This window comes from Maylandia zebra, linkage group LG22 (genome assembly GCF_041146795.1).
Source record: "Maylandia zebra isolate NMK-2024a linkage group LG22, Mzebra_GT3a, whole genome shotgun sequence".
Lineage (NCBI taxonomy): Eukaryota > Metazoa > Chordata > Actinopteri > Cichliformes > Cichlidae > Maylandia > Maylandia zebra.
In genome coordinates, this window is record NC_135187.1 from 5,777,946 (window position 1) to 5,793,450 (window position 15,505).

Below are 15,505 nucleotides of genomic sequence, written 5' to 3' on the forward strand. Positions count from 1 at the left end.
CATGTTTAGTCAATTAAGAAGATTCAATTCAAAAATGCATGTATCACATAGACAACTGGAAAAAAATAATTAAAGTCTCTACAGGCAAATATCTAATCTACAGCAACGGTCTAAAAAAATGCTATCAGTATCTGTGGTTAATTTTCAAAGATATCCATGTTTTATACATATAAAAGAGAAGATGGGTGCACTGAGACTCCAAACGTTGACACATGACACCAAATGTCCACCGTGATGAAACTACAATGTGAAGAAGATGGATTGGTGATCTTACTTCACCAGTGTTCCCTTACCCATTTATATAACCTTGTCTTATGAAGGTTATATAAAAAGGAGCAGCCTATAAAAATATCTCTTCATTTCAAAGGTTGGAATTTTAAAGGAGGAACATTTAGGGCGTGATTTACTAACGTCTGCAGCAGCACAAAGCCTTTTTTAGATTATGCATGTCTGGTTGTAAGAGTTTCACTTTTAGGAGGAGCGGGAGTCACAAGTTCAATTCCCACCCAGCATCCAGTAAGGGTCCGGGCTAGACCCCACATGCTAAAAACCAAGCCCTGGAATGGCGCGGCTATGTCTGCAGCCTGTCCGCAGCTCGGACACAAGCATTTCACTACATGCTGTACTCTGTATGATTGCGTATGTGACAAATAAAGGTTGTTTGTTTGTAATATTTCAGTGAGTTACACAAAAGTAAATTACAAAGTCTGAACACAATTTACTCCAAATTGTACAAAAAAAAACACCAAAAGAAATCCTTTTATATGCCTGTTATGGTTATGATAGCAGCTAAGGGGCTGTTTATTAGAATAAGTGTACTTTGCGTGGATGACTAAAAGTTGTTATTGCAGTGGCAAAAACTTGTCCCTGTCCTAAAACTCTTCAGTCTTCATGCTGCGTGCTTAGAGGTTAGCCCCATCTTTTGCATCTCAGTAATACTGGGACTAAACTGAAACAGAGCAAAAATTAATTGAATGGAACTTTTTCTTAGCAGTGCACACACATTGACTTTAATGAATAATGTACAGTAACAGTGTGCTATTAAAAATACAAAGCAATTAACGCATTTATGCACATGGCAGAGACTTTATCTTGCTGTTTTCAGAAAGACCCACATTTGTGATTTTAAATCTGAGTATACAATAATTTATTTTGGACAGGGCCTACATCCCTCTCTACCTCATGCCTCCTCCTCAGGTTTGCTGGTTTTTACTGAAGTTAACTGGCTGCAAATAAATTATGGCACACTGTTGGGAGATCATCCTGGGATTGCAGCATCACAATAATTTGCTCCACTTTGTAAATCTTACCCATAGTCTGTAAAATGAAATACATCTCTTTTTTTTATATTTATCTAATGTGATCCAGTGGAACTCCTTTCATCCTCTCTGCTGAGGATTTCTGTGACTGCAGTAAAATTCCATTCATCCATCACTTATCCAAGCCAACCTCAAGGAAAATGTAATTTAGGATAATCCTAAACCTTGCAAAAGAACAACAAACCTTACTAACTAATTATACAGAACCTTAAACACACTTTGATCAGTTAATATAGATTAGAGAGGTCATATAAATCTGTTCTTTGTGCAAGGCAACAACTCAACAAGAAGTAGTTTTTATTATAACAGTGTTGTTGTAACAAGGACCCAGACTGACAGGCAGTTTTGCCAGCATGTGAATGTTCTTATATATGAGCACAGTGTTAAGCACATTCAGCGGCACGCTCCTGCTCCAGCTAAGGTCATGATCCTGGGCCATGTTGGCCCAGCATTCTTAGTTTTCGTGTGTTTTGTGTTTTGTTCTTTATTTATGCCATGGTTTCTAGGTTGTTCTGTTGAGATGTTCCTTATTTGATTACCCCCTGTGTGCCCCTCTGTGTATCTGTGAGCCCTTGTTTCCCCTCCTTGTGTTTTATTCCATGTTTTCCCCAGCACGTTATGTCCGTGCTCTCCCCGTGCTGTCTCTCCTCCTGTCTGAACCTCTGTGTACTTCCTGTTTTACTTTGACAGTCTCCCGTCAGTGTTGCGTTCACTCCTGCCATGTCTTGTTATGATTATCAGTGTCACCTGTGTTCCCCGTGTGCTCCCACTTCCCTCGTTAACCCTCTGTGTATTTATGTCTGCGTCTCCCTCAGTTCTGTGTCGCGTTCTCCCTCATTCATGGCCATGTGTTTCTCCGTGTAATATGTTATAGTTTCCAGTTTAGTTTGTATGGTTTTTCTCTCCAGCAATAAAGCTGTGTTTTGAGTTCATTCCTGCCTCCGTGAGCTTGCGTTTGGGTCCTCATCCTGCCTGCACACAGCCGCAACCATGACAGCTACCTACTAAAATAGAGAAAGCATAACCACCAGATCGGTCCCAACTACCAGCCAGCCTCACTGACACTTTCCCCTGAACCCACTGCCCCACCCACAGCATGAAATGGAAAATGCATTTACAATTAATGTTTTCATAAATAGTGTTTACATTTACTTTGTTTATAATGTTGTGGCAGGGAGGTGTGATCTTTGGCTCCGCTGCAGAGGAGGGATGGTGCAGCGGGCTCGAGGGGCAGTGCCAGGAAGGCTGAGGTTCAGGTGGAGGGAATTAGCGTGATGAACTGTTCCTTTTTTAGTAATGCCAGGGACCGGCAGTGGAGAGTGGAGTGTGGAGCCAGCTAGAAACCTGTCCACGGAAAACTGAGAGGTGCCAAACTGGAAGCATTGTGTGTGCCATAACCTTTGAATAAAAAGCAATTAAACAGTTACTGAACACTGTATAGGTCCGAGTCATTCACAAATGTTAATTGTTTTCATGAGTGGTTTGGCCTTTGCAATGAGTTATGGGATGGCATTTTCCCCTATTCTTTAAGGCTGGTCCCAGTGTATCCTATCTTAAAAGAGGATCCTATGCTTAGCATTTTTTATTTTCAGTGGAGAAGACTTTCTTGAATATAACATGGAGGTGGAGCTATGGACCGCTTCAAACCCTGCGGCTAAATGAACTAAACAGCAGTAATTTCATCTTGTTGACTACCTTCCATCAGACTGCAATTTCTGATATTATTTGTGTGTAGACACATTTAAGTCAAAGTACTTGAATCACAGATGGTGATAAAGAAAATCAGTGTTAAAACAATATTTACATCCTCAGTAAATTTAATAATCTAATTCAGTCAATATTGCAAGGACTGCCTGCTCACTCTTATATACTGTTGTACTATTGGTAAAATTTGTACAATTTTAGGTAAAGATTTACTTCAAGTCTTTAAAGAATAAGTACTTATTCTGTTTTACTATTAAACACTTTAATCATCATAGTTTATAAAGTCAACTATTCATGAGCTAAACAAAAAGAGCTTGTAATAAGTTCCACTAAAGATTTGATATAATCTGCTACGATAGTTTTTTTTTTTTTTTCCTTTCCTCTGTTACTGTAGCACAGTTCCTGTTTGTCTTGGATCAATAAGGCTGTAGCGCCTCTTAGTGGCCATTAAATACTGTACATTTCAATTAATGCACTGATTAAAATGAAAGACGCACTGATAGTTATTTAAATAAACATTATTCCAAACTAATGATACAAACTTTGTTTCTGATGTCTCTCCTCCAGAAGAGTCCCTCTTTTATAATCAGATACCATGGTACAGGTTTGTTCTGGAGAACAGACGAAGATGGGTTTTAAGAAGGCATGGACCACAGAGAAATACTCTCTAACTATGATAGGACTTTCCAGATGACTGCTTATGCGAGTCCTTCATCAGTTTGTGAGTTACTGTGTATTTTAGCTCTTTGGTGTACATAAGAGTGACATCATCACCACAATGAACAAATTAGTGAACAAAACAAACTCAGATGGACCAGGTATCTACAAGGAGGAACAGGATGAGCACGACCAGAGCCCTACAAAATGATCTCCAGCAGGCTACAAGCGTGATTTTCTCTGACAAAACAATCAGAAACGGACTTAATGAGGGTGACCTGAGTGCCCAACGTCCACTAGTGGGCCCTGTGCTCACTGCCTGGCACTGTGGAGCTCAATTAAGATTTGCCAAAGAAGAGCAGAATTCAGAATTACCAGGTCCATCACTGGTGCCCTGTGCTTTTCACAGATAAGAGCAGGTTCACCTTGAGCACATGTGACAGACATGAGAGGTTCTGGAGAAGCTGTGCTTCTATGATTTCTGCAGTGATTGTTCTTGTCATCCTCATTTATACTCGTTATACTGGTGTCATTAAATATTGTTCCATTTCATTTTAAGGCTTTCTTTGAACTGCAGTCTATTTAATCTATTTTTAGATTTGTTTTTCTAAAAGAAAATAGCTATGCGATGTCTGTTGTCTGTTTGTTTTTGATTTTTTTTGTCTGGCAACAAAAAGTCTTTGCATACAAATGTCTGACCATGTACTAATTTACAACAAGTGTAACAACATGTTCACAATTGGCCTACAAAATTTTATTATTACCTTTGGGTAATAATACTGTAATACATTTCTTTGCACTCTGGGTAATATTGTGGTAGCTTGATCAAAGTAATGCATGAGCTAGCTGTGCCCCGAGAGCTGTTCTTTAAGTGATGATGTATGAATCCTGCTTCCGGGCCTAAACTACTCTGTGTTTATTAAGCCTGTTGTACTGTTAAAATGTTTTAATGCTTTTTATCTTGTTCTATTACATCTGAACAAGCCCCTAAAAACAGTCAGTGATCACTGTCAGCCTAACCATCAGAAACCCTTGCATTAACTTTTATCAAGTAGAAAAAAGTTAGCATTCATCCTCCAGCTTCACTGTGTTTATATTATGCTAACATAGCTGTGTCACTAGCGATCACGTAGCACATCACTATATACCAGCTAGCCCAACTTCAGTAACCCTACAGAAGTCACTGCTGTTAAGCTTTCTGTCTTCATTTATGTTGGACGTGGTAGCAGAGCTGGTATATCATGTTTAGGTGGAAACAAGCAATCTAACTTATAACTCTGTTAAATTTCATATATTCTGTTTTCATGGATGCCTGGATGCTACACCTGGTAGAGCAGCCACACTGATCATTTTATTAAAGATGAAAGAATTTAGACAGTTTGTAACTCTCAGTGATGCCGCAGAGTTCCTTTGACTTTGGGATCTGCAGCGGAGTTTGGACCTGGAAACGGCTAATGACATCAGACTTAATGGCTGGATAGCATTTCTATTGCTTAATGCATAATTGTGTTGTGAATATTCATCCTTAATATGTAAAAAAGCACAAGGTTCAGAAAAATTATAGTAATTACAAAATGGTACATTTCAGGCTAGAATGGCAAAGGGGAACCTGTCAGTAGAGGAACGAAAGAGAAGGAACTGGGATAATCAAAAAAGAAGGAGAGAAAAAATTAACAGCCAGCCTGAGTTGAAGAAAGAGTTTCTCATAAAGGAAAGGGAAAGATGGAGAAATAGAGTGAAAGAGGGAAAAATAAAGAACATCAGTGATCTGAAAGAAAGAGAAAAAAGGCAGAAGAGAAGGTTTTGGAAACAAGCACAGAGAGTCAAAAGGAGAGAAAGTCCAGCAGGGGCTAAACACACAACCACAGAGAACTTTAGGAATCAAGGAGTAGTAGGCAGCTACTTGCTGGTGAACTATTAAGATGTAGAACTTAACATGTGCAAAAACAGAATTGTTATGATGTGTCTTGTGATATTACAAAGGTTGTTCAGGCTTAATGGTCATTTTGAAAGAAATAATATCTTGTTTTCTATTAGTGTGTCACCACCGTCAGATTTGTGTCACCACCGTCAGCACCTTGTCAACTCCATAATATGGAGTTTTTGTTTATTTTTCTCTTTTGGAGAACCATATATTTTCCTCCCTCATGATCTTCCAATAAAAATATGTAATTTTCTCAATAAATGTGTCATTTGCATGCTGCTTAATATGATTGTTTCTTATAGAGATTAAATACAAGCTTCTGAAAATATGTATGACTGTAACTCTAATAATAAAAAGCCAAAACAATCTTACTTTTAAACATGATATAATTCGTTTGAATACATATGTGCATAAACAATAGAATAGAGAAGCTGCTAATAGTCAAAATAGCTGAAACAACTTAATTTAAAATATATATTTTTGCATTTCTTTGTGTCTGATGGTGTTGACACAAACCTTGCACTTCTCCAGCAAAAACATAAATTATTAAAAAAATGTTACACCTGGGAGATTGTACCAAAACATGGTGAGACAGCCAAAACTTTGTGTAACAATTATATGTAGATATGTTTTTGAAAACTCAAAAAATAGATGTTAGAAAATTAAAACCTGTTTTGTCCCTAATCTCAGGAATCACTGGTTGAAAATACTATTTAACGTGCAGCCTTAGATGCACTCTTAAAAAAAAAATAAATAAAATTATATTCCCTACTCTAACATTTACACATACTTCCATCTGCGTCGGCTTATCCTTTCCAGGGTCGCAGGGGAGCTGGAGACTATCCCAGCTGTCATAGGGCGAGAGGGCATAGGGCAGCTGCACACCCTGGAAAGGTCTCCAGTCTGTCGCAGGGCTAATACATAGAGACACAGACAACCATTCGCACTCACATTCACACCTATGGGCAATTTAGATTAATCAATTAACCTATCCCCACTAACTGCATGTCTTTGGACTGTGGGAGGAAGCCGGAGCACCAGAGTGCCCGGAGGGAACCCATGCAAACACTGGGAGAACATGCAAACTCCACACAGAAAGACCCCAGGCTGATGGTGGAACTGAACTCAGGACCTTCTTGCTGTGCAGCAGCAGTGCTAACTACCATGCCAGCGTGCTGCCTGTATTTACACATACTTAAAGGACAAAATGCAGCAGCGAACTCAGTGGACACACAGCAGCAGGTCTCTCTTCATCCTTGTTTTGCACAAGTAAAAAACAAAAATTGATGGTATAATTGATAAAAGGCAGTCTCGATTAATATTTTCCTCATTCAAAGTAATCAAAAAAAAACTTAGGGGCCCTTTAGCCCTAAGAACTAATACTTAGGGATGTTGCAATTAGGATGATTTGAAGTTCTGTCTCCACATGCTAATTTAACTGAAATCAGCCATGTTCTTGCCAACCAAATTACGCTTCGTCTTGTAAATAAATATTATTTCATTAATGCTAGTTCAAATGTGTTTATGAGTTAATAAAATATGAAATTGTCAAATCACAATTGTTTTTCTTATTTTTTAAGTTAATAAAAAATAAGAAAAAGTTAGATGATATAAGCTGTAAAATCAGCAAACAAAACTCTCAAAAGTGGCCCCAGCTGTAGTAGGTCTCAACCTCCCGTTAGCTTCGAGATGGTGGGTGTCAGATCTCCGAAAACGTCGGAGCACTTTTGCAAATATGTGATGTCTTGTAAACCGAGCAGATATCTGACGTTTACACAACTACATTCACGCCTCAAAATAGCTTAAAAGTGTATTTTGTGACCCAGAAAGAGTAATATTACAACTAAGTAGCTGCCGCCATTGTTGGAATGCAACTTTTGCAAGATATCGCAAAAGTCCGTCTTAATTTTTTTTTCTCCCATGTCCCCTGCGGGGCTCCGTAGTATCGGCGGCTCACCCACATGTTGCAAAAAGGGCAGTGGGCTCGGTACTGAAGCACTCATCCTCGTCGCCAATTTGTTAAGTTTGTAATTAGGTCTTTAGGCGACGTCTGGGTTCAGCACTTTATTTCAGGCTTTACAGCGGCACTCCATCTTTTCTCTCACCTGCTTTCTTCTTCTCCCTTCTCTCTTACCAGCCTCATTAGCGGCACCCCTGGTCTGACAGGGTAACATCGTGTAATAATTTGCCTCCTTTGTTATAGAACCTTGTCATGCAACACAGAGCACCTGTATAAAAAAGCCCAAAGCCGACTGTACTTCCTCAGGAGGCTGAGGTCTTTTAACATCTGCAGGAAGCTCCTGAGGATGTTTTACCAGTCGGTGGTTGCTGGAGTACTTTTCTATGCTCTGGTGTGCTGGGAGAGCAGGACAGCAAAGAAGGACTCATCCAGGCTGGAAAAACTGATCAGGAAGGCTGGCTCTGTGGTCGACATGAAGCTGGACACTTTGGTGACAGTTGCAGAGAAAAGGACACTAAAGAAATTGCTAGACAAGAAATGCCACCCCACACCATTACTGACCCACTGCCAAACTGGTCATGCTGGAGGATGTCGCAGGCAGCAGAACGTTCTCCACGGCGTCTCCAGACTCTGTCACTTCTGTCACATGTGCTCAGTGTGAACCTGCATTCATCTGTGAAGAGCACAGGGTTGTTGCCCTCCTACGACTTCCTCCACATCTCCTGATGCACTGGCCTGTCTCCTGCTAGCGCCTCCATGCTCTGGACACTACACTGACAGACACAGCAAACCTTGCCACAGCTCACATTGATGTGCCATCCTGGATGAGCTGCGCTACCTGAGCCACTTGTGTGGGTTGTAGACTCCATCTCATGCTACCACTAGAGTGAAATCACCGCCAGCATTTAAAGGTGACCAAAACATCAGGCAGAAAGCATCGGTACAGAGAGTGGTCTGTGGTCACTACCTGCAGAACCACTCCTTTATTGAGGAAGTCTTGATACTTGCCTATAATTTCCACCTTTTTTCTATTCCATTTGCACAACAGCATGTGAAGTTGATTGTCAGTGTTGCTTCCTAAGTGGACAGTTTGATTTCACAGAAGTGATTGACTTGGAATTCTATTGTGTTGTTTAGTTGTCCCCTTTATTTTTTGAGCAGTGTATATATTTCCACTAAATTAGATTTTTTATTTTTTTATTATTATTATTTTTTTGTGGTATTGAGAAACCTCTATGACAACAGCTCAGCAGATCAGATGGATCCTGAATCTCACTCAAATTCACTCAAATTCACTTTACATTAAATATGAACTTTCTGCAATTTCTGATATTATTTGTGTGTATTTGCATTAAAGTTAACCTATTTGAGACACAGGTTTTAATAAAGAAAATTACTGGTCGAATAATGTTCAGATAGTGCCTAATCGTTGTCGTAATCAATGGGGCTTTACATAAATTTTGTCAAATTTGGTGTACGTGTTGGGTCTTGCATCTCTCAACTTTCTCTTCACAATATCCCACAGATTCTCTATGGGGTTCAGGTCAGGAGAGTTGGCAGGCCAATTGAGCACAGTAATACCATGGTCAGTAAACCATTTACCAGTGGTTTTGGCACTGTGAGCAGGTGCCAGGTCGTGCTGAAAAATGAAATCTTCATCTCCATAAAGCTTTTCAGCAGATGGAAGCATGAAATGCTCCAAAATCTCCTGATAGCTAGCTGCATTGACCCTGCCCTTGATTAAACACAGTGGACCAACACCAGCAGCTGACATGGCACCCCAGACCATCACTGACTGTGGGTACTTGACACTGGACTTCAGGCATTTTGGCATTTCCCTCTCCCCAGTCTTCCTCCAGACTCTGGCACCTTGATTTCCGAATGACACACAAAAGTTGCTTTCATCCGAAAAAAGTACTTTGGACCACTGAGCAACAGTCCAGTGCTGCTTCTCTGTAGCCCAGGTCAGAAGCTTCTGCCGCTGTTTCTGGTTCAAAAGTGGCTTGACCTGGGGAATGCGGCACCTGTAGCCCATTTCCGGCACACGCCTGTACACGGTGGCTCTGGATGTTTCTACTCCAGACTCAGTCCACTGCTTCCGCAGGTCCCCCAAGGTCTGGAATCAGTCCTTCTCCACAATCTTCCTCAGGGTCCGGTCACCTCTTCTTGTTGTGCAGCGTTTTCTTAAAACAATGAAAGGCTTGAACTACTTCAGTTGTGTGTAATGAATCTAAAATATATGAAAGTCTAATGTTTATCAGTACCTTGCAGAAAATAATGAACTTTATCACAATATGCTAATTTTTTTGAGAAGGACCTGTATATGAAACACTCATGAGGTAGCTACTCTGATATGAACTGTTTGACAGTTTAGCAGCAGTAATGGCAAAGGATCACATACACTTATTATTCATTTTATTGTTAAGTTAAGTTACTGTGTTGTGTTGTGTTGTGTTGTACATAGTGCCAATGTGGGACAGTTTTCCCATTTTATTGTAGTATTGTACTATGTATGAGTGTGCAATGACAATAAAGAGTTATCATATCTTATCTGTCTCCTGTTTACAACTCAAAAACATGAAGTACCACAAAAGCTGCATTAATATAAGAGGTTTAAATCTCTTAGTGCTATGTACTCTCTGTCACCATCTATGGAAGTAATTCTATGGAATTAATGAACCCGTGGAAACGAAACTTGACTTAAGTGAGGATAAGCTGTTTATTCAAAAACTGGTGACCAATACAAAGCAAAAGGCAAGAGGAAACTAAGGCTAAACTAACTGGACTAAACACTGGAATATCATGACATGACAACATGAACCCTGGATATGAACCACTTAAACACGATTACCTGAACATGACACATAAATAACATAACCTGACAATGAACAAAGGAAAACTCACACACTTAAAACACAGAGGGGTGACGAGGGAAGTAGAAACACATGGGAACAAAGCTGGGACGAACAGACATAACGAACCAGGGGAAACAAAACTAAACACAATGAACACAAAACGAGAGACTGTCAAAATAAAACACACAGCAAGAAACAGGCAGGAACATTAGAAGAGGATTGACTGGGGAGACAGAGGAAGGAAACACAAAGAGGGAAGGGAGACAAGTCATGGAGGGAAAGAGCGAGAGCTGGAGAAAGAAGGAGAGATGCAAAACGGGCTGTGAAGAACATACATAAATACACACGAGAGACAGGGGTAACATGGAAACACAAGGGAGGCAACATTAAATAGAAAAGGGAAACAAGACGCAAGGACACACACACCCACAGACCGAGAGAAAGCGAGGGACACAGGACAACGACACAAAGGAAACCTCAAAAACAAGAAATTAAACTGAGATCACAGGAAAACTTTGCAGCAATAACAAGAATAAATTCAGGACTGACTAGTGAAACTTAAATCATAATAGCACAGAAATACTCAAACAAAATAAACTCAGTCCAAGACCCAGAACCTTGACAATATCAGGAATCTGTATGCTCCCAAAGCCAGAAGGCAATTTACAACATTCAGAGTGAGAAAACTATGAATCCATTTAAATCAGTGATAGATAGAAATGTTCAAATTCTGAAGATTAAAAAAAAAACAACAAAAAAAACATCAGAGAACATTTTTATTAGAGCATCAAAGCAGAGCTCACATCTGAAGCAACATTCTTTACTTAACCAAAATAAAAAGTATATGAACTATTTTTAATCAAAATAAAATTTAGAATTAAAATAAAAGAAACACAAATAAATATATAAAATTAATAGGAACAAAATCTAATTGTAATGTTTCAACCAACTGTTGCCAAGTCTTTGTTCATAGGGGGTCATGTGATTCAGTGCATCTTCAATATGGAGAATTTTCATACAACTTTATAATGAAATAATAAAATGACAAAATTTCATTTCCAAATGAGAGTCTGTTGCTGTCATCCTTCAGATATTTTAGTGTCATTTGGAAAATACCACATGCTTTGTACGATTCCAATTTCTCAATAAAATCACACACTTCAGTTCTACCAAACAGTCATCATCAGATACATATCTATCAATAAAGTTAGTTTTGCTTTGTAGAAGACTTGTGATACTGCTGCATCGATACTATGACTACATACTGAAGCAAAATAAAATCACAAATGCATGAAATGTACACACAGGAGCTGCATACAGATGTCTGACCATGCACTAATTTACAACAAGTGCAGCAGAATGTGATCATTACCTGTGCCTAATTGATTCACTGGTGTTTTTAACATATGTATTTGAAACACTGAGGCGACAGCAGCAGCTGGAGGAAAGTCATACAGAGAGCGGAGTGAAGAACTTCTTAGGACACTCAGCTTTGTGGATTTAGTCTCTCAGACTGCTCAGAGCCATCGTCAAGAGCTGGAAGATCAAAAGCATACAGTTTACACATATTTTAGCCTTTTCAAGGGTGTAATTTCTAGTGATTATTGAATACATGGCCTTTGCTTCCCAGCTATGAAAGTGAGAGGGAGATCAGGGCTGTTCAAGTGATCAGATCATGTGTAACAAAAAAGAACAAGTCTGTACTTTGTTTTACAATTAAATAATGCATATTATATCTCTAATAAATGTTCTACATTACTTACAGGATGTAGAACATTTAGCTGAAACAAACTAAAATCAACCATATCTGTTGTAATTTTGTGTCAATTTCCTTTTTACTTTGATTATTTCCTTCTCACCTCATCCTTCTACTGCCCTATAATCATTTTACTTGACATGAACTTGAACTAAACTTTAGATTTCTCACATTTTTTATTTATGTAGGTCAAAAATGTCACAGCTGTGATGATGGTGAAAGCTAGAACAATCACTGCAGCAGCGATGAAGGTTCCCATGTCAGTGGGCTTTTCTGTTGAACAAAATATGACAACACTTATAATACTGAACCAAAATGTGTGCAGTTACTAAAGAATAAGTGGAGAGAAAACCAAGGACCTGATAGTTGATGAGTCTAACATCGCTAAATGTCACACAAAGCCATCAAAACTTCATTACTTAAGCATTAGTTATGCGCCTTGTGCACTCTAAAGTAGTGATACACCATAATGCAAATGGTACTTCATTACTTTAACCCAGTTTGAGATGCCATTTTTACGCCAGACTTATGCTACACTTGTAAAGACTTGTCTTTATTGATCAATAAGAATGGCAGTTAGGAATTAAATTTGACAACTAAACTGTTTAGTTAACAACTTCATAATATCAAACTCAGTTTTCAAACCCTGCAGGATCCAGTCTTACTCCAGTTGGTCCTGATCGATGTTTTGTCCAGTTTGGTGATGATGTCCTCATTCACACCAGAGAGCTGAAACACACAGTCGTACCTCTGCCAATCTTCAGGTGTGACTGATGAAAGTTTCAAATCAACACTCAACTGGAAGGTCCCATCATTGTTGGGGAGGATCTCTCCGGCATCTACACCTTCATGAAGCTCCTCTCCATCTTTCCTCCAGAACATCAAACCTCTGTCAGGATAGAAACCTGTAGCGTGGCAACTGATTGGAGAGGAGGGAGTCTTCTGGAGGAGCGACACTGAGGGAAGAACTGGAGAGAGATTGGCAGTTGTTACATTCTTTTTTGAATTTTATTTTACTTTTAATGCAAGAAATCCATATTAACTTTCTATTCTATTATGTTTCATCAGATTGTGTAATCCTACCTGCTGTCTGCAGAAAGCTCCTGCCATACTGCAAATACTCCTTTAAAAACTCAGGGCACCGATGGCCTAAAAAGTTTTTGTTTAATTCTAATCGAGTTTTTTGAGCATCCCATCTCAGTTTGGTGATGACAGCCTGTGGTTTTGGAGTGATCCATGTCAGTGTCTGCAGGTCCAATGCTAGAAGGTCTTCTCCATCATAACTGTACAGATTGAACCCATTAATCTCACCAGTCTCATTATTCCACTCACAGCCATTCATCCTCTGGATGATATGAACACCTGAAAAGAGAGAAAGTAACAGTAACTGTGGTAAAGCAGTACAATGTCAGCACAGCATAGTGAAACTGCACCTTTGGGACAAATCAACATTAGAAAAGTAACAAGTGAAACAAATCCGTACCTTCAGTTTGGTTGAAACGTTGCCTCAAAGTCTTAATTGTAGCCTTAAAGAAGTGATGACTGTCATGAGATTGTAAACTATACCACTCCAGGTGCTGAGGATGATCCTCAAAGAATTTAATCCAGTCTTTCTTTAGCTCTGCTCCTCTTACACTGTTGAAGTCACCTATCTGAACTTCATCAACAAGTGCACCAGCCACAAACTCTGGGATACTCTGGACTCCAGAGGTTTCAGTGGAGAAAAACTTCAGGGAGTGTTTTACTGTAAAATTGGCAGGACAAAATCAGATGACATTTGTATTATATAATTTCTGTACCATTTAAGAAGGATAAATAAAAACTAAAACTTGGTTCAGATTCATCATTTTAATTAATTAAATTAACACCTTTAAATCTCAATCTTGAGTGAGAGAATGGCCATTCAACAGGGCACTGATAGGAATCTCTGAAGATAAACAGCACAGTCAATTTTAAATACAGTCAAGCAGATGTAACCAGATGTACCCTTGAAGTTCTCCAGAAAAGGAGAGATGTTATAACCTTATCTCCTATTACAGTGATTGCCCCTTGTCTCTTCCACCCATCCTCAAGGACACAGAACAAAAGACTTCACCTGTTGAATTTCCCCCGACTGGGTGTCACCAACTTTCTCAGAGTTGTAACTGTGTGTGTGCAATAAAGTTAAAGCTGAATGCTCTTTCATATGTGCACCTTTTAAATGACCCAAAAGTGACATTGCTAAAACATGTAATGAACACGTAAAAGAAAAGAAACATTTTCACCACATTGTGTAAGTTAAAAGGATAAAATAGAAAATAAAAGATCAAGTAACCTGCTTTTAGAATAAGTTAACATTTTTTAAATAACTTAACTGTGTGTATAATGTTCTGTAACACTCTGTAGTGCTTTCCTTTCAGCTACAGTCCAGTTTGTGAAAAACACAAGGATGTCACAAGAGAGGATACTTTGAACAAAAGATCTGTAAAAGCATAGCCACAGCTGCTGATCTAAAATTCCTCTTCTATATGCTTAAATATCTCCCTGTGTCTTTTTGACAAGTTAGGTGTTGTTAGTAGTCCATGTCAGGCGTAAAATGGCGACAGCTCATAGCAAAAGTAAAAGACCAAATCTCTTACAATGCAATTTGCTGTAAGTCAAGAGAAATATTTTTAAATAAAAACTTAAATAAACTTTGAATAAAATATCTTACCTGGAGATGCAGCAGGAGAACAGAGGAGTAATATAAGCACACACTTCATCTTTTTTTCCATTTTCACATTCACTAAAACAAGAAAAACAACAGACAAAAACAACTGCAAGTGGTTGCGTGACTTGTTCAAGTTCTGTTTTCTGTTAGGCTGGGGTGAAGTTGTCTGAGTCAGAAAAAATTAAACATTAAACCGACTGTGTGCCTCCAACAGTCTCTCTGTTTTTACCATGGCATGCACACTGGATTCCACCTGAAAGCATAACAAGGACACAAGACAGGACACAAACTCTGGTTTCAGATACTTTAGACAGATTTATTTTTATATAAATACTACTTCTGCTGCTTCAATTGAGTTGCAAAAGTCAGCTTGGTTAATAAGAAAAAGAAAAAAACCCTGCAAAAATGTTAAACATTATTATTTAGTAAAACTACATCCCCTATATACTGCAGGTTTCAGGCAACTGAGTTACAAGTACTTATGTAAATAGATAATTTAATATGTTTTATTTCTTATAATTATAGCATCAAACTCGAAACCTGCACTGAAATTAGACTGTTTAAATGGAGCTACTTTAGATGAACAACTTAATGATAGAATTATGAGGACACACATTTGTGTTTTGGGGGATTTTTGTGGA

The 15,505-nt window shown here is 38.8% G+C and overlaps 1 protein-coding gene across 3 annotated transcripts in view; it reads right to left on the minus strand.

Moving 5' to 3' along the window:
- Positions 1-15,133, minus strand: part of LOC101487650 (major histocompatibility complex class I-related protein 1) — a 35,657-nt gene extending 20,524 nt beyond the window's left edge. Inside the window, exons 1-6 of one of the 3 annotated variants that reach the window (XR_013095091.1) lie at positions 14,868-15,124; positions 13,659-13,919; positions 13,259-13,537; positions 12,821-13,143; positions 12,347-12,448; positions 10,265-11,955 (exon numbers count right to left, since the gene is read on the minus strand). Coding sequence is in view for 2 of the 3 variants with exons in the window: in XM_076878901.1 (XP_076735016.1) it covers positions 11,906-11,955; positions 12,347-12,448; positions 12,841-13,143; positions 13,259-13,537; positions 13,659-13,919; positions 14,868-14,928 (1,056 nt within the window). In the remaining variant the exon portion in view is untranslated. Of the gene's footprint in view, positions 1-10,264; positions 11,956-12,346; positions 12,449-12,820; positions 13,144-13,258; positions 13,538-13,658; positions 13,920-14,867 lie in introns of those variants that run through there. The other 2 variants (XM_076878901.1, XM_076878900.1) reach the window with 2 other exon arrangements.
- Positions 15,134-15,505: the final 372 nt, after the last annotated feature.